The 24753-nt window shown below is 31.4% G+C and overlaps 4 protein-coding genes across 4 annotated transcripts; 1 reads left to right on the top strand and 3 right to left on the bottom strand.

Moving 5' to 3' along the window:
- Positions 1–3114: 3114 nt before the first annotated feature.
- LOC126681437 (uncharacterized) lies at positions 3115–8406 on the bottom strand. The gene is made up of 3 exons (XM_050376978.1): positions 6845–8406; positions 6579–6637; positions 3115–6485 (listed from the first exon to the last, which is right to left on the bottom strand). The coding sequence occupies exons 1-3, from the start codon at positions 8404–8406 to the stop codon at positions 3115–3117; spliced, it is 4992 nt and encodes a 1663-aa protein (XP_050232935.1).
- Positions 8407–8925: 519 nt separating this feature from the next.
- Positions 8926–9573, top strand: LOC126681436 (uncharacterized). The gene has a single exon (XM_050376977.1). The coding sequence runs from the start codon at positions 8926–8928 to the stop codon at positions 9571–9573; it is 648 nt and encodes a 215-aa protein (XP_050232934.1).
- A 4341-nt stretch (positions 9574–13914) lies between these two features.
- Positions 13915–14562, bottom strand: LOC126681435 (uncharacterized). Its single transcript, XM_050376976.1, has one exon. The coding sequence runs from the start codon at positions 14560–14562 to the stop codon at positions 13915–13917; it is 648 nt and encodes a 215-aa protein (XP_050232933.1).
- Positions 14563–16964: 2402 nt separating this feature from the next.
- LOC126681434 (uncharacterized) lies at positions 16965–17612 on the bottom strand. The gene has a single exon (XM_050376975.1). It carries the CDS (start codon positions 17610–17612, stop codon positions 16965–16967), a length of 648 nt encoding a protein of 215 aa, XP_050232932.1.
- Positions 17613–24753: the final 7141 nt, after the last annotated feature.

The raw sequence follows: 24753 nt of genomic DNA, 5'->3' as shown, positions 1-24753 counted from the left end.
TAAACACCAATCCTACATCCACTACTCAATCAAAGATTGAGATTTTCCACTAGAAATTAACTTGATTACAAGATACAAAAATGGTGCTTTAAAGCTAAACACCCAATTTGGAGTTTTTCCAAAGCTAAAACTCCTAACTTACAACTAATTGATTTTTACAAGGCTTAATCAATAACCCACAAATAGAAACGATAAATGCTCTAACTAACTAGAACAACAAGCAATCAATATGAAGAATTGATGCACAATAAGTTTTTGAGAGTTTTTGGTAGTTGAGAGCTTTTAAGATTTTGCAATAAATTGTTCTAACTTTGCTCAAAGAGTTAGAACAAGTCTTTAAAGGCTTCTTGATGATGTGTCAATGTTCCATTGGTCCAAGCCATTTTCTTCTTCCAATAAAAATCTTCATAAATGAAGTGCCAGAACAATCTGAACGATCGTTTAAATAAGTGTACGATCATTTGCTTATAACGGTCAAGAAAAGATTCAAAATTTTGGCCTGTGAACGATCGTTTAAACATTATAAACGATCGTTCATTATGTTTTGAACGATCGTTTATAGATCATTTATAGATCGTTCCCTAGACTGTCTTGAAAACGGAGAGACAACATTGTGTGAAATATTTTAAACGATCGTTTACCAATTTGAACGATCGTACATAATAAGAATTTCATAGGAACGATCAGAAAAACGCTGCACAAAGCTTGAAATGAGTTAGACTTAAATAAACGCCAATTGATTGAATATATCAAAATAAGGTTAAAAGACACATGGTCCAACAAAATAATCATTTGAATGTTGAGATTGGAACTATACTAAAACTCCTCCCTCTCTCCCTCCCTCTCTCTCCCCGAACTTACTCCATATATATTAAATTGTAGTGTAGTATCGCAAATAAATAATATAAAGTAAGAAAAAAATATTGTTTCCACGGAAATTGAGTTTAGTTCGCACGGTTTCAGACAAGAAGTCTGTGATTTTTAATTATTTCGCAAAGGCGGTTTTTCTCTTTAATGTTTATAATAGGCAAAACCCATACGGAGGCCCCTCTACTTTACTGATTTTATTTGAGAGGTCCCTACTCCAAAGTTCTTCACGTTCGGGTCCTTGTACTTGACAAAATCCAATTTGCACACCCTTAAGCTAACGGAAAATGGAAAGTGAAGTTCACTCTCCGTTAATTAACAGAAAACAGTGATGTGGCGTTCCTTTCCATATATTAAAATCTACGTGGCATCAATTTTGAGGACTTATTTCATACAAAATCACAATTTGATAAAATAAGTGTAAAACAAAATATATATGATGGCAAACATATCATTTTGCCATCATCTTCTTTATTTGGCAGGTCTCTGTATTATTCTCAAACTTCTGAGGTTAAACCCATGAACACCAAGTCCACCAACTTTTTGGTTGCGCTTATTCATTATAAAGCAAACCCATTTTACTCAATTTATTAACAGGGGTTGAGTTTGTATAATTTCAAGCTAAAGTAATAACACTCTTTTTCTTCCATTTTAGTTATCGCTGCAACAAAAGCCATAGCTTTAAGCAATTAAACAGAAAATCATATTTTAACAGATTTTACACAATTTGAGAATTCCCAGAAAGCTCCTATGGCTCACATTTGTTGAGATCCAATTCATCAGTGTAATATGGCGATAGTGCTCCATATTATATAGCTCAAGAAGAAAACCCAGTTCAACAAGTTTGAAGAAAACATATAATATTCTATTATTCTAAGTTTCTATCAATACCCACATATCAGAATGTTAAAAGATTGAAGATTTATATAGAGACGAAAATAAGAGAAAAGATTTAGAGGAAGAGAAAAGATGGGTTAGATTATGGGGTTTTATGGGGATTTGATGAAATGAGTGGGCAAAAGGTTAAAAGGGGAAAATGAAATGATTCATGCGAACTGGATTTTGTGGAGATTTAAAAGAAGTTTTTGTTTTTGGTGAAGAAGATGAAGTGGAGAAGAAAAATAAAACACAGTCATTTTATGTGAATTACAAATTCAGAGAAAAAAGGAAAAAATACTTTAGAGGTTCCTTAATTTATATGTATTTTATACATTTTTATAGGGATTAAAAGTTAAAAAAGTGAGACTAATTTTTTTTCACAGTCTCATTTAACGCAAGTGAACTTCACTTGCCATTTTCCGTTAGTTTAAGGGTGTTAAAATTGGAATTTGTCAAGTACAGGGACTCAAAGGTGAAGAACTTTGGAGTAGGGACCTCTCGAATAAAACTGGTAAAGTTAAGGGGTCTCCGTATGGGTTTTGTCTTTATAATAGGAACTTTTGCTATTCGAGATTGGACTTTTTCAGAAATACTCATTGTATTTATTTTTGCCTATTCTCTAAATCGTATCATGTAGTGTGCCACGTGTCATTTGTTGTGCGAAAATTTTGAATTTGGGTTTTTCGCTTCTTATGACTTTTAATATTTTTATTATTTATAAAAAAAACGAACAATGTTTGATATTTAATTAACTAAAATTAATGAAAAATGTGATTTAAAAAAAGAATTAACAATGTTGATTAACTATTTTGAATATCACTTCCGCATTGTTTTTTAATTAAATTTGTTTCTTTTATCATTCAATCAATTTTAATTAGTGCATATAATGGAGGTTAGATCTAATTACCTAATCATCTACAACTAGACGAAGTTAACTTATTAATTATAACCTGATACCTTTATAAGAATCCAAATTGTGCTTGTACTTTACTAATATAAACTAAAAGCAATAAAGGCATATAGCCTATCCTTAAATTTTTGTACTTTCCATTTTTTTTAATTGATCTTTCTAAAAGAAATTGTTTACTTCGACCTTTTAAGATCAAATTATATAATATTTTCATCCTTTAATAAAAAATAAACTTCTACAATATATTAAATAAATAATAAATTTTACAGAGGACGGTGATAAAAATAAAAATAAAAGACTAATTAAAAAATAGATCAAAAACGAACTAAAATAAAATTAAAAAATACAGAAAAGTGAGGAAAAGAAACACTAATGTTCTTATTTTTTTTTTTTTTGATAAATGATAGGTATATTAGCACTTCCACAAATGAGTGGAAGGCAAAAGAAGGAAACAAGAACTAAAAGTTCTTACAAAAGAAATCAAAGCATCTAAAAACGTCATTCCCTGAATATGGGAAATCATGATGCTGAAATTTATAAAATTCAACAGACTGACAAATGCTCAAAAAAACCAAAGAATGGATATCCACATCTTCATCCTGAAAGACCTTCTTGTTCCTTGCTTTCCATAAATTCCAGGTTCCAAAATACCAAATTAGCTTCCATAGATCAACATACTTTCCTGAAGAAAAAGAAGCCCACTGAATAAAAAAATCTTCTGCTGACATTGGCGGCACCCATCTGACATTACAATTGTTAAGGATTCGGGACCAGAAACGCCAAGCTATGTTGCAATGCAGGATAATATGAGTGCTTGTTTCCAACAAGGAACAATAAGAGCAAGAGCTTAGATTATAGTCAATCACACCCCTTCTAGCTAGAGCTTCCTTTGATGAAATCCTATCACGAGAAAGAAGCCATATGAAAAACTGGATGCGTGGAGGAATTTTTTCTTTCCAAATCCGAGCTGTTAAGAAGCTAGAAACACAGCGGTTTGGTTGAAAAATTTCGAACCAGATTTGCTTCATAGACATAGCAGTGTAAGCCCTTTTATCCCGCCAAAAAAACCTGTCTTCAACATTATGCAGAGCCGAAGGAAGAAGCTGCTGTAATTCAGAAAACTGCTCCTGTTCACCGATACGAAGCCGTCTGCTCCAGGGAAATTGAGAAGACTGCAGCTGGTGATGAACGAAAAAAGAAGAAACTGAACCTGTTTTATTTCTGGACAGTTTGAAAAGAGCGGGAAATTGGATGTAGAGAGGTGAAGTCTGCCGAGAGGAGGGGAGCCACTTATCAGTCCAGAACCGAGCTATATTTCCATCCCCAATCTCAATTGAGATCGAATTCTGGAAGCAATTCCAAATTTGCTTATTCTTAACACAGGAAGACACAATGCCTTTCCACAAGTGAGACATTTTATTGGTGTTAACCAAATCCATATCAGAACAATAAGAAATCTCCGAGCTACAAGAAACAATATTAAGCCATAATGAGTTTCTGTCCGAATTCAATAGCTTCCAAAGCCATTTGAGGAGAAGAAACTGATTCTTAATACGCAGAGGAGTGATATTAAGACCGCCCAAAGAAGTTGGAACACATACATCGACCCAAGCTACTTTGCTAAAACCTTGCATATCCGTCCTCCCATTCCACAAGAATCGACGCATAATTCTTTCAAGATGTATCACCACAGATTGAGGAATACGGAGAGAGCTAAAATAATACACAGGAAGACTAGAAAGCACAGACTTGACGAGGACAAGTCTACCTGCAGGTGATAATAAATTACCTCGCCAAGTAGATAGTTTAGATGAAAAATTCGAAACAACAGGATCCCAAGATTTTGCTCCGATTGCCCTCTCAGATAACGGCATCCCAAGGTATGTAATGGGTAATTCTTCAATTCTGCACATCAGAATCTCAGACGCTCTAGAAAGGGAAAGATGATCAACATTAATACCAATAATCGAAGATTGTTGGTAATTAATTTTAAGGCCCGATATTAGTTCAAAACACCTCAAGATACGCAGAAGGTTCGAAATCATGTTCAAATCATTAGGAACAAAAAGAAGAGTGTCGTCTGCGAATTGTAAAATAGAGACCGGTTCCTGAATTCCATCAATATGAATCCCCGATAAAAGGCCCAAGTTGAAAGCTTTTGAGAAAATAGCGCGCAAATTTTCAACTGCCAGAACAAAAAGCATAGGAGAGATAGGGTCTCCCTGACGGACCCCTCTACCCATAAAAAAATTTTCTGTCGGACAGCCATTAAGAAGAACTGAGAGCTGTGCTGAGTCAAAAAAAGATGTAATCCAGGAAATCCATTTACTATCGAAATTCATTCGGCGAAGAGTTTGAATAATGAACTGCCATGAGATGGTATCAAAAGCCTTCCGAAAATCTAACTTAATAAGAAAAGCTTTCTCCCTCCGCTTCTTAATAAGATGAATAATTTCCGTTGCAATCATATGGCAGTCGTGGATGCTTCTCCCTTTGATAAAGCCGAACTGGTTTGCAGAAATAACCATAGGGAGAATAGTGGATAATCTATTAGCAAGGACCTTAGAAATGAGTTTGAAGACCCCATTAATCAAACTGATAGGTCTGAAATCCTTAATGTCAGAAGCACCTCTAAACTTCGGAATCAACACAAGGAAGGCAGTATTCAAGCCAACGGGAAAATTTGCAAACGTATAAAACTGCTGAAATAAGGAGATCAAATCTCCTTTAATTGACTTCCAAGCCTTCTTATAAAAGAAGTAATTAAAACCGTCCGGTCCCGGAGCTTTGTTATCATCACAACCCAAAAGAGTGGCATAAATCTCTTCTTCTGAAAAAGGAATAGACAAAGCAGCCGCTTGAGAGTGCAGGAGTTGCCGAATTGGAAGAGAAGCCAAGGAATAAGAAATCTCTGCCGAACGACTAAAAAGCTGCCTGTAGAACGAATAAACCTGATGTTTAATGGCAGGAGCAGAATTATAGCAAGTCTCATCTATCAACACTTCTGAAATAGCATTACTGTTCGAATGCTTGGAAGCCATTGCATGAAAATATTTTGAATTCTTGTCTCCATGGGAATGCCAATTTAGTCTTGATTTCTGATGCCACAAAGAATCAAGATTCTTCGAAATAAGGTGAAACTCCGAGTAAAGAGTTGAAAGCCGAGCACCATCCTCATCATTCAAATCTTGAAAGTCAGCCGAAGATTCTAATTCAGAGATCTTCAATTGAGTATCAAGCAATTTCGAATTCATGTCTCCAAAAATTTCTCGATTCCAAGTTTTGATCACTGATCTAAGCTCCCTGAGCTTAATAACCAGGTTAGAAGACGGCAGTCTCCTACTAATGTTCGCCCACGATTCTGCTATAAAAGGACTAAAGTCCTTGTGGCTCCACCACGCATTGATTGATTTAAATGGCTTCGGTCCCCAGTTAATAGGAGCATCAGAGTTAAATAAAAGAGGAACATGATCCGAATAGCATCTCGGCAATGCCTTTAGATCAGAGTTCGGCCATAGTGAAAAAACCCGAGGTGATAAGAAACACCTATCAATCTTAGAACACGAGATACTATTGTGCCAGGTATAAAACCTTCCGTGTAAACATGATTCAACCAAAGAAGAAGCTGAAATAAACTCCGAAAAAGCAAGCATGGAGGAAGAAAAGCTGCTGCAATTATGACGCTCGGAGGGGTCAAGAATCTCGTTGAAGTCGCCAACCAAGATACAAAACAAGTCAGTATTCAATTCTGGAAGCAACTCATGCCAAAGCGTGGCTCGATGCATGGGGCAATTACTAGCATAGCACAAAATAAATCTGATAGCAGTACCTGACCAAGAAAAATCCAAGCTAATCCATCTATTAGCTAAAAAAATACGAGTAGGAGAAATGAGTTTTGAATTCCAAATACAAATTAATCCACCTGAAGCACCCACTGACGGAACAAATCTGTAATCAAAATCTAAATTAGGCCACAGAAGCCTAACAAAGAAATCATCAAAAAATTCTTTTTTAGTCTCGATCAAACCCAACAACGGTAAACAATGATTAGAAACCAAAGAACGGATATACCTAGTCTTACGAGCAAAAGACAACCCCCCTCGACAGTTCCATGAGACAAAGTTAAATAATTGCGTCATGAGAAAATAATATCACCTTGTAAAGAAAGAAAAAACTTAGACAACAAACCTAGGTTCCACAGCAATTGCTTGTGATAAAAGTTCAACAATGCCCTGTTCATTAGCTTCTGAAAAAAGTCCTAGCTGCAATCCCAAATTCCATGATTTCCTCGCCTCCAATTCAACTATAGCTTTATTATCCTCGGCTACAATTCTTTTGTTACTGTGTCTAATAAAGCCATCCGAGAAGGATGAATCTGAGCCACCATTCGATTTTGACGTGGAAACAATGTTTCCTTTGTCATCAAGACGTTTAGACTTGCGCTTTTGGGTAATAAATCCATTGAAGTCAACCGGAGTAGGACCCGAAGATAAACGCTTCTCTGACCTTGAATCAGTTAGAGGCGTAACCTCAATGCCTGGCAGTTTAGCAGCAGAAACATTATCTGCAGAAGCAACTCTATTAATGGACGTTTCGAAGGCAGGAGCTGAGCAATCATCAAAGCCCTGCGCTAAGACTGATGTGGGGTTGGGGTTCTGAGCATTGCGAGTGAAATCTTGGTCAGAAAAGGATCTAACACTCTCCAAAGAGTCTTTAGAAGACAACGAAGCTGAATCTGAAATATCGTCCTCCAGCAGCGAAATAGGGATATCAGATTCTGAAATATGAACAGTATACGTCCTTCCTCTAATCTTGATACCCACCGAGTCTTGGATATGGGGAGTAGAGGTGCTTATCAGAACGGATCCCGTATCTAACCTTTCCTTCGATAAAACCATAGGATGCACTGAAATTGCATCTCCAAAGTGATTTCCAATTTGCATGAATAAAGCTTCCTCCCATGCACAGATTGGAAGACCTACGATATTCAACCATACGTATCTGCCTTTGCTCATCGATGTCTCTCCACAGTGAACAAAAGAAACAAAAAAATCCTTAAGAGATGGGAAAGTAATTGATTCGAAAATCAATCGAGCAGCTATGGATTTAAATTTTAGCAGAATCTCATCTTTACCCAAGAGAGAAAGACTCTCAAACTCAATCCCTTTACCCTCCAAATAAGAAGAGACTCGGAGAATCATTGCAAATTCTTTAACCTTGACGATAAGAGAATTGGACAAGTCCGCGATAGAGTCTTCTGACGGTGAAAAAGACATTGGATCCACAACCTGAGCGTAGGATCTGTCATCTCGAATCGAAGGAGAAAATTGCTTCTGGATTGCTGGCCTGTTGCTTACAATATTCTTCGACCCTTTTACAGGAAAAGAATCTCTCTGACTTGTTGGATATCTAGCTGGGTAAGCTCGAATCCTATAGTAACCTATACTGACGTTATTAAGACGAGAACGAACAGTATTTAAATTTTCCTCAGGATTAGGTCTGAAGAAACCAAATCTGCAATTCCGAACGTTCTTCTTCCTGGCTAGGGTTACTCTTCCTGAAACTCCAAACTTCAAAAAAGCCTGTTGTAGATGGTAATAAGTCCATTCTTCTGGGTAGTTCTCAAAGTAGAAGACTGGAACCGGGGATGAGGGCTGAACAGAGGTGTTGAAGGCTATGGAGGGATTAGGGTTTCTAGGGATCGGATTTTGGGTTCTAGGGTTAGGGTTTTGGTAGGGGAAGGTCGACATGGTTTTTTTGGTCGGGAGTAATAGAAAATATATTTATATATTTTTTTTTTTTTTTTTTTTTTTTTGACATTAATGTTCTTGTTATATACAGCTTAGGAAAAGAAAGCCCGCTGAATTATTAATACAATTAGTATGGGTAACTAAATATTGAAATTTGAAAGTGAATCAAAATAATAATTTGCATCAACTAAAAAAGGAAATCAAACTATACATCATTAAATTTAAGAATAAAATTACCAATAAAAGTAAAAAACGAAAACAATTTAAAGTTATACCACTAAAATTGAAAAGTTTCAATTATTTAACAACTAAATAATTAAATACCGTTTATGTTATAACAAAATTCTTTTTATAATTCTCTAACAAAAAAGAGAATAATTTTAGGGCAAAAATTTACAGCCTTTCAAGCTCAACTGTTCTGTATATAAAAAGCTATGTCTACCTTCAACATAATCATCACCTTCTCTCTAAACTTCCATTACTAATCTTTACTTTTCCAATTAAGATAATAAACTAAAAATGGGGTTTAGCAAATCAATTGTTCTCCTCATCCTTGCTTCCTTCCTCTTATCCACCGATGCTCATCTCTCGGCTTCGGGTCCTTCAGCAAATTCTCCCCCATCTCCAATCCAATTTCGCCAACCCCGTCCAGTATGCAAGAAATTATTTCTCCCACAACTCGATCTTCCCTTCACATTACCGAAAATCATCAATCCCGCTCTTCAAAGCATATGCGGCGTCACTGAAAATCCCGAAAAATGTCTTGCCCTAGTTTCTCCATGCATAACTGGTTCTACAACTTCCTTTTCTGCCCTTGAGGGAGTGGTGATATCTTTGATTGAACATGTGCAGGCAGCACTCTCTTTTGCCCTAAAATTAAGTCTTAATAAATCTATTAAAGCTGAAGTCGCCACTGCTCTTCATCTCTGTATCGAACTTTACGGAAAGGTCGTTGAAGATCTTAAAACAGCTTTGCTTGCATTGAAAGCTCATGACAAGGTTACACTTAAGACTAAGCTTACTGCTGCCATTACAACAATCGGTCGCTGTGATGAAGCTTTTCAGCAGCAAGGATTAACAAACAACTGGCCATTGAAGAAGATTAATTCTGTGTTAACTCTTCTGGCTGGATTTGGCTTAGATATTCATGGAAAGTTGAATCTTTAAGTTCAGTAAGTACTTTTAATTAAACTATTATTTAATAAATTGTGAGGTTCCGAGTTTGAGCCCTACTCAGAGTTTATATAGTAATATAAAAAGAAATATGTATTTTATGTATCAGTAATGCAAAGTATGTATTCAGTATTATTTGGTACCTACTGGTTCATGGCAATGTGCATAAGAGTTGCTCAGCTTACATTAAAATGTGTTTCAGTGAAGTCATCCAAGATTTTAAGCAATAATTCCAAATATTGCAACAAACAATAAAACTGAAGTTTGGATTTGAAATTTGTCCATGTAGGCCACCTCCTTTTTTCGTTTCTATATAATGAAGCACCAGCATTTTTATGTGATTAAAATATATTAATAGGCCATGAGAATTGGCAAAAATAAAACTCCACTGCTCAAGAATTTATGTATAAAGAGTGGTGCACACGAAGTGACACACTGAAAACTACGACTTTGGGGAAGAAACATTAAAACTAATAAAAAAGAATACAATCTCAGTTCCTAAAAAAATCCAAACTAGAATAAGAAAAACTAGAATCATGATATTTGTAACCAAAAACCGCCATAATAAAACTGGTGTTCAAATATGCTAAAAAATATGCCTATTTCTGCACCGCCATAATTACCTAATGATATTCCATAGAGAATGCCAAAGTTCTATATAATTCCCTTTTGGAATAAGAATTCTCTAATGTATGTAAAAATTATCGAAGTCCGACAACATAAAAAAAAAAAAAACCCAGTTTGCTACGAACCAAATTCCAAACAGCTGAAGCGAAATCACTGATAAGAAGCACCAACATGGAAACACAATCAATACAAATGTAATCAACTCCAGCGGTTGAAAATATTGAAGAATGGAAAGCCCAACAGCTAATTCCATATATGAATCAAAGTTGACTATGCTGATACTTGGCAAGTGAGGGGATTAAGGAGAATTCTTAGAAACAAATCAAAACAATAATTATTTATCTAGTATTATTTTTTCTATATTTATACTTTCCTGTACATCTAACGGGTTATTGACATAAATGGTTCCAAACCTTTGCACCTTGTATCAAAATGGTACCAAACCTTTAATTTGTATCTTTTTGATACCCAACTTTTTATCATTTGTTTCAAAATGGTTTTTTTTTTACAAATTTCGGCCATTTTTAATGATTAGGAGAGGCGAAAAAGAAGGGATGAACCACCAAACTATTGTATGTGTCATGTGATATGGCATCTGATGTGGTAAAAATAAATAAAAAAATATTTCTCCGGTCGCCACGTCATTAAAAATGGCGTGAATTTGTAAAGAAAAACCAATCTGAAACAAATGATAGAAAGTCGGGTACCAAAAAGATACAAATTAAAGGTTTGGTACCATTTTGATACAAGGTTCAAAGGTTTGGTATCATTTTTGTCAATAACCCACATCTAACCAAAGTAAGGAATGAGAATTACTAATGGGGAGTGTCTAGATATATACATCATTACCTTTATAAGAAATACTAAGATTGTGAAATTTGTAATGAATCACGCTCCTGCTAATACAAATATAAAGTAAGTCTATATAGTCCGTTGCTTCTTGTCTGAAAATTCTTCTGTTTTTTGCTTTCCAAATTTCCCAAGCGCTAAGATATCTCTGATGAAACCATCGCCGGAATTGAGATTTGATTCAAAGAAAAAGATACCGACTATAATTAAAATGAAATATTCAAATGAGATAATAATTGATTAAATTATAAGTTTCTATTTGAATTAATACTTTTTTTTGTAAGTGTCGATCCCTCGAGAAATTTCAAGGATTTAGATAAAAATTGATCCCTTTATCAATTTAGGCATCTTATGCTTAATTCCTCTGTGAATTGTGAATAGAGCAAACATAAGATCAACAGAGTAAGAAAAGAACGCAGTCAATTTAACGAAGAAAACAAAGGTTATTACTGAATCCAAAAATCTTAAACAAACCCATGAAAACAAAATAATACTGAACAGTAAAACTCACATAACATGAAATATCCTTGCACTATATTCTCCTCCTCCTGGACTTTCGGACATGGTTGCAGGAGGGTTAGGGCAATTGAGAGAGTAGCAAGCTCGGGGAGGGTTGCAGGGTTTTTGAGGGAGGAGAAATATAATAGAGAAGTGAAAGGCGGCGATTATATGACCTAGTTGAATTAATATAAGCGGTTTACATTATGATTTTTTGTGATTACTCCCCACACAAATTAATTCATTTTTTCTATTTTAATTAATTAAGCATATTACTATCATACTCCTTATATTTCACACAGTTTAATTTTTTTTTTAAATTGAATTATATAGCCCTTTATTTTTGTCAATAATTTAATCCTTCTGTCCATTTTACGTATTAGTCAACAAAACTATATGATTCTCCATTTTTGTTTTTCTCAACGATTTCACCCTTTATTTTTATTTTTATCAGTGATTTCGTCTCTCAGATTTGATAATTAATTTATCCGTAAATCTTTTAACTTCGTTGACTAACACTTAAAATAGATGTAGAGACTAAAATGTTCATAAGTGAGGAGTCACATAATTGAATTTTTAAACAGAAGAAATTAAAGTGTGAATTATATCAAATGTGAGGGGTCTTATAATAATTTACTCTAATTAATTTAGTTGAGTTGGAACAAGTAATTGAAGTATTTTAGCATATGATATTTACGAAGCTCAATTAGGTTCGGTTTACTATTCAAAAATTAACTTTCTTTTCAACTTTTCATGCATATTCGAATGGGAGGCTTCATAAAGCTACATTTCAACAAGGGTGCTTAAGTGATACGCATAAATTACCATTTTTTTCTATTTTTGAAGGTTTTATATTTGGAGAGATGTTTATCTTGTAGGTTTTAGCAATTGGATTCAAGCGGAGCATTGCGGAGCAAGAATTAAAAAATAAGCCGTAAAAAATGAGAAAATGATGATCCTGCCGGCCATGACGATCCCGCCGGCCGACAGGAATAGGAGGCCGGCAGGATGGACTTCAGCAAATCCATCATGCCGGGTTGCAAACAATCCCGCCGATCGGCAGGAATTTCCAAACGAGGTAAAATTCTGAAATTCCTATTTCTTTCAGGATTTGGTTTAAAAGCGACTTTTTTAGCTACTTGCATAAGGACTCCAATATTTTTCTTTATATAAAGACTATTTTAAGACTATGTAATCTATCTAATTGTTCATTATTCTTAGTTTAAAAACAATATGTGTTTAGCTTAATTTCTTTTTAGACGTCTTTAGAATTAGTTTTGTTAATCAAAACTTCGAAGTTTGGAACTCAAGCTTCTTGTGTTCCGAATATTTTTCAGATTTTAATTCAAGTACTTTTTATTTATATTATTTAATTATGTTTATTACTTTTAAATTATTGATTTCTTCAATTATATCTAGCTAAATCCTTTAAATCTAAAATATTGTGAAAAGTATGAGTTAATTCAAATCTAAAATTTAATATTCTATCTTTTTTTATTCTTATAATTCTTATCATTGTGATTAATGTTTGTAATTACTTGATCACCAATTACATGAATGAAAATCGATTTGTGAATAAACGTCAATAAAACAAGTTGATTGGAAAAAATAATAAGAACGTAATTATAAAACATGAGTTCGTCCACTATGTTTGCGTTGCGTAGCATATTTGGATAACTTTTTTCAATGCTTTGTTTATAATTGTCGGGTTATTTTCTATTGTCCTCTAAACCGTGATAGTAAGGATAATTTGGAATAATCGGGTTATAAACGATAGGTTAAAATTGTCTACGAAATAGGGGGTTAAAGAGGTTAGATCTATCCGCCATTGCAAAGAAATAATTAGAGTTGGGATTAATAAAGATTTGAATGATTGGCCATATGAAAACAATATTTTAGTCGTATTTTTTTATTTTATTTTCTGTTTTTAAATTAATTAGTAAAAAATCAATTAATCTAATTCGTTAGTTCAAATAATAATTAGTGAATTATTTTGGTACTAAATTCAATTCCTTGTGGATTGGACTCGTATTTATCACTTTGTTACTTGTTATATCGATATTGTTCACTTGCAATTTCATGCCTTAAAAAGCTATAAATAAGAAAATTAAGAGAAATAATTGATAAAAAAAACTTGAGCTAAATATGATGTATTATATAATTTTGAGTTACAATTTTGATTACACATTTTTTACATGTATAGACCAGGTAGCAAATACATACTCATAATGTAAGCAATTTCACTGGCAGTATTTATATAAAATATTCCTTCTTATATCAGTATATAAACTCTCATTAGGGTAACTCAGAACCTCGCAATTTATTGAATTATAGTTTAATTAAAAGTACTAATTACTGAATTTATAGATTCAATTTTCCATGAATATCTAACCCAAATCCAGCCAGAAGAGTCAACACAGAATTAATCTTCTTCAATGGCCAGTTCGTTGTTAATCCTTGCTGCTGAAAAGCTTCATCACAACGACCGATTGTTGTAATGGCAGCAGTAAGCTTAGTCTTGAGAGTAAGCTTGTCATGAGCTTTCAATGCAAGCAAAGCTGTTTTAAGATCTTCAACGACCTTTCCGTAAAGTTCGATACAGAGATGAAGAACAGTGACGACCTCAGCTTTTGTAGATTTGTTTAAACTTAATTTTAGGGCAAAAGAGAGTGCTGTTTGTACATGTTCGATCAATGAAACCACCACTCCTTCAAGGGCAGAAAAGGAAGTTGTAGAACCGGTTATGCATGGAGAAACTAGGGCAATACATTTTTCGGGATTTTCAGTGACGCCGCATATGCTTTGAAGAGCGGGATTAATGATTTTCGGTAATTTGAAGGGAAGATCGAGCTGTGGGAGAAATAATTTCTTGCATACTGGACGGGGTTGGCGGAAATGGATCGGAGATGGTGGAGAATTCGCTGACGGACCCGAAGCTGAGCGATGAGCATCGGTGGATAAGAGAAAGGAAGCAAGAATGAGGAGAACAATTGATTTGCTAAACTCCATTTTTATTAACTAATCTTTAGTTTGAATTTCTTAATTGGAAAAGTAAAGATTAGAAATGGAAGTTTAGAGAGAAGGTGATGATTATGTTGAAGTAGACATAACCTTTTATATGCATAACAGTTAAGCTTGGAAGGCTGTCATGTTTGCCCTAAAATTCTTTTCCCTTTTTTGTTAGAGAATTAAAAGGATTTTGTTATAACATAAATGGTATTCAATTATTTAGTTGATAATTAATTGTAACTTTACATATTTATTGGTATAACATTAAACTGTTTTAATTAGCCGCACTTAAAAGCCGAGTACTCTACCATTAAGTTAGCAACCCCTCAAAATGAACAAAAAATGAAATTTTATAGATACAACCGGAATCAAAATAAATAATTTTTTATTTTTTTAGTTCTATTGCATATATGTATTAGATGTAAATTTATTTCTAAATTTGAAGGATAGTTTGATTTCCTTTCTTAGTTAATGTAAATGGTTATTTTGGTTCACTTTCAATATTTTGTTACCAAAAATGTGTTCACCGGGCTAGGGGCTATAGACTAATCTATCTATAGTATACTATAAAATTGAGCTGCAAATTAAGAATTAAGTAATTTTTAACAAGTGAACTGACAACAAATTGTTAAGTGGCATTTTTTTATATTTATTACTTTATTTATTGATATTAGTAGAAGTTGCAGAATATAAAAAGTTAAAATTCTTTCTAATGGTTATGAATTTAATTTTTTTAATGCATAATTAATTTGTAAAAGTAACAAACTACAAAGAATTTTGTAAAACTTTAATCTATAATATATTTAAAATAATTAATATATGTTATTTTTATATGAATAGTTTTTATAATTTTTCATCCTTAAACTATTAATATGATATGTTGTGGATATAAAATATATTGAAAAATTATAGATTTAACTACTATTAACAAGTTTAATAAATATATTTTATTGCAAGTTATAGATATAAATTTTTTTAACAAAAATATTAAATTAATAAATAATTTAAGAATATATCTTATTTAACATTAGAAATATTTGAATTAAAAAAATTAATTATGAGATTAATTTTTTTATATAATATATAAATTAGTAGGTTTAAGATAAAAATTTAAATTAAACTAATTAAATTAATGTAGTTAAAATAATTTATTGATTGATTTCCAAAAGTTTTATATCTATAACAAATATTGAGTTAAATAATTTAATTGTTTACTTTAAAAAAATTGTAATTTATTAATATAACATACTATATTTATTAATTAAATTTAAAAATATTATTATATTCGATAGCTTATAAGTATTATAAATTTAGTATAACTCTCCAATTTTTAACAATAAAGCCTTTTGAATTCTATTATAATAAATTTTTATTATTAAAATTTAAAATAAACTTAAAAATATATTTCATAATTTATAAACATGATAAATTTCATAAATTTTAAATACATTAAAATCTCTTTGAATTTCATATATTATAAACATTAACAAAAACTCATCATATTTCAGAACTTTTAACGACCAATTAAAAATCTTAAATTTTTATAATTTAGAAACTTCAACAAGAATTCATTAATTTTTTTATAAGAGTTACAATCAAAATTTTAATAACATTAAATTTTAATTCATTTTATTTAAATTAAAAAAAATAATCATATTCTATGACATATAAATATTAATATAATAACTAAATATTTAAAAGTTCATAATCAAATATTTTTTATTAACATAATGTTATATATATATATATATATATATATATATATATATATATATATCTATTAATATGCCTTTTAAAATTAAATCATATTTATGATTGATTAATTTTAAAAATGCATTCATATTACATTAATGGTTTTTAAAAAAAAACGTGTATATAGTCAATTAACTTACAAACATTATTAATATATTAAAACTCTTCATATTTTGTAGGACAAATCCTCAAAAAATACCAAATCTTTGAGATTTTTATCAGTTATGACCAAACCTTTTAAAAGTTAGAAATATGACCCGTTTTGGCAAATTTTGTTCTTTTTATTGCCAAATTCGAATCAAATCGATTTTTTAACAGGTTATCTTTGCAAATTTTGAAAAGATTGGTCATAACTGACAAAAATCTTAAAAGTTTGGTACTTTTTGAGGTTAGTCATATTTTGTAGCCAATTTTTTAAAATTATATTAGTTTTAATTTTGATTATTGAAATTACAATTATAATTATTAAATATTATTTATTTTTAATTTAAAAATATATTGATATAGCAAACTAATTTGACTACATAATCTATAAATGATAACGTATAGTATTCCTTCTTATATTAGTATATAAACTCTCATTAGGGTTCTAACTCGGAACCTCGCAATTTATTGAATAATAGCTTAATCAAAAGTACTAATTACTGAATTTATAGATTCAATTTTCCATGAATATCTAACCCAAATCCAGCCAGAAGAGTCAACACAGAATTAATCTTCTTCAACGGCCAGTTGTTTGTTAATCCTTGCTGCTGAAAAGCTTCATCACAGCGACCGATTGTTGTAATAGCAGCAGTAAGCTTAGTCTTAAGTGTAACCTTGTCATGAGCTTTCAATGCAAGCAAAGCTGTTTTAAGATCTTCAACGACCTTTCCGTAAAGTTCGATACAGAGATGAAGAGCAGTGGCGACTTCAGCTTTAATAGATTTATTAAGACTTAATTTTAGGGCAAAAGAGAGTGCTGCCTGCACATGTTCAATCAAAGATATCACCACTCCCTCAAGGGCAGAAAAGGAAGTTGTAGAACCAGTTATGCATGGAGAAACTAGGGCAAGACATTTTTCGGGATTTTCAGTGACGCCGCATATGCTTTGAAGAGCGGGATTGATGATTTTCGGTAATGTGAAGGGAAGATCGAGTTGTGGGAGAAATAATTTCTTGCATACTGGACGGGGTTGGCGAAATTGGATTGGAGATGGGGGAGAATTTGCTGAAGGACCCGAAGCCGAGAGATGAGCATCGGTGGATAAGAGGAAGGAAGCAAGGATGAGGAGAACAATTGATTTGCTAAACCCCATTTTTAGTTTATTATCTTAATTGGAAAAGTAAAGATTAGTAATGGAAGTTTAGAGAGAAGGTGATGATTATGTTGAAGGTAGACATAGCTTTTTATATACAGAACAGTTGAGCTTGAAAGGCTGTAAATTTTTGCCCTAAAACTATTCTCTTTTTGTTAGAGAATTAAAAGAATTTTGTTATAACATAAACGGTATTTAATTATTTAGTTGTTAAATAATTGCAACTTTTCAATTTTAGTGGTATAACTTTAAATTGTTTTCGATTCTTATTTTTTTAATTTTAATACATAGATAGTAGAAGTAAATTTTCTCTTAAATTTAAGGTCAAATGACTAAAAAAGACCAAATTTTTCATAAACGTTTTATAAAAATTCAATTTTTTTAATTTTATCCAATTTGTCCTGAAATGCATGATATCGTTTCAGTTTTGTCCAACTACGCAATTTTGCTTATGTGGTGCTGATGTGTGGCAATGTCACATCAGCGCCACGTACGTTGGAGTCACATGAGTAAAATTATATAACTGACATAATTGAAACGAAATCATGCGTTTCAGGATAAAATGGATAAAATTAAAAAGTTTAGATTTTTGTGAAATTTCATGAAAAAATTACCTTTTCTTGGTTATTTGACCTAAATTTAATGAGGGATAGTTGGATTTTAATGTTTCCATGCACTTGTAAAAACTTATAACATAATCGAAGAAGAACCTAGTTGTACATTCAAACTTTTCTATTTTAATGAAATATGGAAGTACATTGTATAATCCAAAAGAAATACTCTTTCAGTCCGATTTAAAAAGGGACATTATCTCTTTTTTACCTGTTCCTTATTCTACTGATAGCTTTCTTATCAGTAAGGATAAGAAAGCTTCCTGGATTAGTTTCCGTTGATCAATAAAGGAAATCATCAGTTTCTTCTCCAGTTTCACCTTTGAGTCCTCCCGTGGTGTAATAATATACTGTTTGTTCAGTTCCATTGTATCCTTTATTAACCTTGTCTGAGCGTGCTTTACGAACAGCTTCCTGGATTAGTTTTTCATGCTCTTTAAGCATCTCTTCAATGTTTCCTGCTCCTGTCATCAACGGTCCATAATAGTGCATTCGGCCTCTCTTTTAGTAGGAACCCTAAGGTCACAAGCAAATGTAAACATTCAACACACAGCACCAAAACATCAAGATTAGGATTTAAGTGATAAGATTTTGTTTCAAAAATTTATTTACCGTCGTAGAATCCAAGCCAGACGGCCGACCCTCCTTACCCGACTGCTCCTTTCCGGCTAATAAGGAATTTTGGAAAGTGATGAATAAAGAGTTTTTAGAAGTAAATCTACTCAGATTGGGGTTTTAGTTCATTTGGTGATTATGTACTTCTCTTCTTTTCATCTCCCGTTTTTTTATTCTGAAGATGTTTTCAGATGTTTAGATTGCTTTATACAGTTTAGCTGATTCTGTATTTTGATTGGGTTTTTTTCCTTCATTGTTTATGGTTAAGCTAATAAACAAACATTTAAGTAAAAAAATTAAAATTTTTATTTTATCCTTTTTCTCATTTTAAAATTAATAAATTTAACCATAAACACAATTAACAAGACCATAGTTAATAATTGATAAAATGAAAAATAAATAATGCTAGTTATTGTCTTAATTTTTAATTTAGGGAAAAACACAAAAATGTTTCTAAATAATTTATGTTTTACTTTTACTCAAATATATATAGATGTCAAAATTAGGGGTGAGAATGGTTCGGTTCGGTTCGGTTTGGTTTAGTAAACTCCAAAATCAAACCATATTTTAAGGGAAAATATAAAAATTAAACCACGCCAAATATTTATGTAAAGTTTCGGTTCGGTTAACCAAACTTTAGCATCAGTTTCGGTTCGGTTTCGATTCGGTTTGGTTAATATAGATTTAGATAAAAATTATATATAATTACACGTAATAATTAAAATTATGCATAATAATTTTAACTTATATGTGTGTATTAGTTTATATGTTTTATTTTCATATATGTATCTATACACACATATTATATTTTTATATAAATATTTCAATAAATAAATTTTATATTTATTTAAACATATATAAATTTAATAAAAATAATATTATTGTAAACTTCGGTTTTTCGGTCGGTTCGGTTAACCACTAGTTGAAACCAAACCAAAACCAAAAACCATACTTTTTTATAATTTGAAAACAAACCAATCCATTTTAACCAAACCAAAATTAATTTCGGGTTGGTTTGGATCGGATTAATAGTTTGGTTCGGTTTTTGCTCACCCCTAGTCAAAATTATAACATTTGTACCATAATCGCTTAAATTTTACATTTTATATCATTCCACTAAAAGAAGACCGTGACATTAACACTACTAAAAAACTGTGTTTTACCGACGGATTTTAGCGACGGATTCAAAATCCGTCGCTAATTTTTTTTTACCGACGGATTTAGCGACGGATTTGAAATCCGTCGCTAAATTGTCATTTAAATTGGCGGGAGTGTTCCCGCCAACTTTAGCGACGGAAAATCCGTCGCTAAAGTTGGCGGGAACACTCCCGCCAATTATTTTTGATGTATTTAGCGACGGAGTCGCAAAATCTGTTTTTAGCGACGGATTTAAATCCGTCGCTAATTACCGACGGATTTTAGCGACTGATTTAAATCCGTCACTAATTACCAAAAAGTAAAAAAATCGTAAAAAAATTATTAAATTAAATAATTTTTTTATCAAAAAATTATTTAGAAAAATAATTATTAAAGAAAAAATAATTATTATTTTTTTAATTATATATAATATTATTTAAATATAACATAAATATATATATTGAAAATATTGTTATTTATTTATTCATTAATAATTATTTAAAATAACTATTAATTATAAAAAATAATTATATTAAAATGTGGGAGGAAGTATTTGTCATTTTTAGTTACATTTAAATATAAATATACATGTATATATAACAAGAAGCTGAGCTGGTTCAGATGGAGATACGCGCGGGAGAACTTCAAAGTTAAAGAGCAATGAGTGGGAGCAGTGGGAAGGATGGGTGACCTACTGGGAAGTTTGTAAAAATTGCGAGTGGGTGATGGAGGCAACGGATGGGTAACCGAGGGCGACGGGGGACGGGTGGAGGACGGAGGTTGACGGAATGTGACGGGTGTGTGACCGATTAAATAATAATAATTTATTTTACGATTTAATTTTTTTTTTTTGGTAATTAGTGACGGATTTAAATCCGTCGCTAAAATCCGTCGGCAATTTCTGAAAAATCCGTCGCCAAATTTTTTGGTCCGTCGCCAAAAATTTAGCGACGAGGATTTTGCCGACGGATTGAATCCGTCGGGAAATCCGTCGGGAAACGTTTTCCCGACGGATTTCATGCTTTTAGCGACGGAAAAATCCGTCGCTAAAAGCAAACATTTTAGTAGTGTAATTTCCGCTCCACCTATCGTTGCTTTTCTACTCTATTTCATTTTTTTTTATGAATTAAAATTTTATAAAAGGCCACAAGAAGTGGCAAAAAAAAAGTTGTGTTATATACTTATTGTCTAACTAAAAAAAATAGGATATTTTTTTATTAGTCCCTATTTTTATATAATTTAAGATTGGTATATGGTTTGAGATTCCTTCAAGTTTATTTTGAACTTGAAGAGTCATGTTCACAATTTATACCGTTCATTTTATAATAAATGGTGTAGATTAAAAAAACACAATTTTAATCTTATTCTACACCGTTCATTTTACAATAAACGGTATAGATCGTGAACATGACTTTCTCAAGTTCATTTGAACTTGAGGGAATCCCAATCCTTGTTAAATACTTCATGTCTACGGCTTCAAAGAGAAAAAGTAGAAGCGGATATTTTTTTAGCTAGATGTTGTGTCATATACTTACTGTCCCCAGTTCTAATTAAACTGCAAATCTATGTTGAATTATAGGCAATTTATTATTTTCGTCCCTATTAATCTAATATTAGAAGATTTGGGGACAATTTTCTATTAGTCCCTATTTTTATATAATTTAAGTTTTTAGGGACTTTTAATATTTTGGCCCCTAAATTTTGTCCCCTTAGATCTCTTTTTTAGTAGTGGACTTAAAAATAGTTTGTATAATATAAAGAGAGAATTAGAGAAATACCTAAATAAGAAAAAAATTAGCAATTACCTACCACAATATTTAGACTTTATTTACCTATCTACCCGTGTCAGCTAATTAGTTTTATACCCTACTCTATTTGTTTTTATACCTAAAAATTACTCCACTTGTTTACAGTGTCTTCTTCTTTCTCTTTTTTTCATCTTTTTCAGTTTATTTTAAAAAAATAACAAATCAGCAAATCAAATCTAATCTCCAGCTTATAACATATTAAAAAATTAATTTATGTGATTTTATTACTATTTTTTAATGTTTTATTGCTAGTTTCAAATTTATTTTCCGATCCGCTCGAATTTTTAATTCGTAATCAAATCACTTCAAATTTCACTTGGAATTCAAATCCAACGATCATAACTTTCTCCAAAAATAAAGAAAACTGATAATTTTTTATTTATTTGTTCTATTAAAAACGGGTTCTAACAGTTTCAAACACAGTTTCAAATACAGTTTCAAATGTAGTTTCAAACAGTTTCATACAATTTTTAAAAGACATATTTATTATCATTTAAAAAAAATTATACAATGGTTTCAAACAGTTTACAAGTGTATCAAACAGTTTCCAAAAAAACAGCTTCAAACAGTTTACAATAGTTTCAAACAGTTTATAAAGGTTTCAAACAGTTTCATAAAACACAATTTGCAACCTTTATCTAAAAACAGTTTCAAACAATTTATAAAGGTTTCAAACAGTTTAGAACGGTTTCTAAAAACACTTTAAAACAGTCTCAAAAAATAGCAGTTTACAACCGTTTGCAAAGGTTTCAAACAGTCTAAAACAGTTTCTCTAAACACACTTTCAAACAGTCTAAAAATAACAGTTTCAAATAGTTTTAACAAAACAGTTTCAAACAGTATAAACCAGTTTCGAAAAAACAGTTTTCAACAATTTCTAAAATTAATTTAAAAAGGTTTGAAAACTATGTCAAAACATCATTAATGGAAGAAAAAAAACAATTTTTTCAAAAAAAATTGAAATAAACAACCAAAAATCGATACTACAATTAAAATAACATAGAAGAAGAAAAAGAAAGAAGAAGAAGAAGAAGAAGAAAATTCTGAAGAAAAAAAAAGATCAATGATGGCGATGGCGATGACGAAAAACTTCGTTATTTCTTGAGACGAATTAAGTCGACTTTTTCATAATGGATTCTTCTTTATCTTGAATTTTTGAATAGAATATGTTAAGAAATTTCATTAAAATGAAAAAAAAAACATAAAAAAAGTTGTAGCGAATGGAAAAAAGAAGAAAAAGAGAGAGGGAGAAGAGAAGAGAAGAAAGAGAAAAGAAGAGAGAGAAAGAAAGAAAGAAAAAAAAAAAGAAAAAAAATAAGAGTGCACATGTGTCTTATATGAGTGGAGCATTTTAATAAGTTAAAATTCTAATTGGGGTAGAGATAGAAACATTACAAAAAGAGAGTAAAAATATAAATTTTTAAAATTGAGGTATTTAAAACAAATAAATTTAAAAACAGAGTATTTTGTGCAAATTTCTCTAATATAAATGGCAGAAACTTGAAAAACATACTCCCTCCGTCCCATTTAAGAAGGGACATATCTCATTTTTATTTGTCCCACTTAAGAAGGCCATATCGTGTTTTTTGTGCCAAATTATATGAATTTTCCTTTTTTAACCCTTTTTCTCTTTCCATAATTAATGATTATTAGTTTATACATAAAATACAACACTATCATAAATAGGGGTAAAATAAGAAAATACTATAATAATTAATGCTTTCTTAATATATGTGAAAAAGTCATTTGTCCCTTCTTAAACGGGACGGAGGGAGTAAATAAAAAAGTATTTGGTAAAAAAAAGTACAATTTTTTTCAATTTCAAATGAATAATATTAAACAATAACAGGAGAGAGAGATTTAATTACACTGAATGAATTTAGTTTCAATTTAAACAATAAAAGTAGTCCATTATTTATATTGTTACACTACGAAATTAATAAATATATCTAATCAAATTTAGTATTGTGTAAAAAAAGAAGTTAAGACAAGTAATTAATATATTTTTACGATAATTTTTTCACTTAAATCAACTGCAAATCCACCCAATTCAACCAATCTCTGATTAATCCATGTCAATGGCGAATCCTTTGTTAGACCTTGTTGTTTGAAAGCCTCATCACAATGACCAAAATTTTTAACCGAAGCAATAAGCATAGTTTTCATAGTTTCAAAATCATGAGCTTTGAATGCAGCCAAAGCTTGTTTAAGGTCTTCAGAGATCTGAACATAAAGTACAATAGATTTATCAAGTGCGACCAGAATATCGAATGATAAAGATTTATCCATTTTCAATTTTGTAGCGACGGAATTCGCGGATTCTACAAATCCAACTAATGATAGAATGACAGTAGTCAAGGCGGAATGTGGATCCGGATTACTGGTTAAGCACGGAGATAGTAAAGAAACGCAATTTGTAGGATTTTTAGTGAGACTGCAAATAAAATTAATTTTAGGGTTTACAATTGACGGAATGCGAGACTCGGAAAGTAATTTCGGGCATGGAATATGTAAAGAGGAAAATAAAGAATTTGACGTAGCCTCAATAGACAAAGAGAGAAGAGAAGAAAATAATATAAAAACAAGAATTGACTTGCATAGCTCCATTTTTTGTAATTCTTTCTTTGATTTTTTTTATGAATATTTTTTTAATTAATTAGATGATAATTAATGACTTAATTGCAAATAAAAGAATGCTAGGTTTTTAAAGGGGGAATTGTTGAGCATGCAAGGTTGTCTATTACTATTATATTTATAAGAGTGGTTTTTCTTGTTAATTTTCTCTTTTTGTTAGTGAATTGAAAGTGCTAAACAGAAAAAAGGGTTTTTTTTATTATAATTGGTGATGGACTTAGTTTTAAAATTTTAAGATTTGAACAATAAATTTTATGAGTAGACTGTATTTGTGGAGATAAAAGAGTTTCAACTTTTGTTAAGATTTTCTTTGTGTTGTTTTAAGTTTTTTTTATT

This window comes from Mercurialis annua, linkage group LG5, assembly GCF_937616625.2.
Source record: "Mercurialis annua linkage group LG5, ddMerAnnu1.2, whole genome shotgun sequence".
NCBI lineage: Eukaryota > Viridiplantae > Streptophyta > Magnoliopsida > Malpighiales > Euphorbiaceae > Mercurialis > Mercurialis annua.
The sequence above is the reverse complement of the archived record's forward strand: the minus strand, read 5'-3'. Positions and strand labels throughout refer to the sequence as shown.

What these genes read in the sequence shown, in the direction of transcription:
- LOC126681437 (XM_050376978.1), bottom strand. Translation starts at nt 8,406, where the DNA reads ATGTCGACCTTCCCCTACCAAAACCCTAACCCTAGAACCCAAAATCCG. An exon ending in GCAATTGCTGTGGAACCTAG is followed by an intron (nt 6,638 to 6,844) that starts GTTTGTTGTCTA and finishes TTTCTTTGTTAG; the next exon opens with GCTTCTGTGGCCTAATTTAG. An exon ending in TCCGTCAGTGGGTGCTTCAG is followed by an intron (nt 6,486 to 6,578) that starts GTGGATTAATTT and finishes TTTCTTGGTCAG; the next exon opens with GTACTGCTATCAGATTTATT.
- LOC126681436 (XM_050376977.1), top strand. Translation starts at nt 8,926, where the DNA reads ATGGGGTTTAGCAAATCAATTGTTCTCCTCATCCTTGCTTCCTTCCTC.
- LOC126681435 (XM_050376976.1), bottom strand. Translation starts at nt 14,562, where the DNA reads ATGGAGTTTAGCAAATCAATTGTTCTCCTCATTCTTGCTTCCTTTCTC.
- LOC126681434 (XM_050376975.1), bottom strand. Translation starts at nt 17,612, where the DNA reads ATGGGGTTTAGCAAATCAATTGTTCTCCTCATCCTTGCTTCCTTCCTC.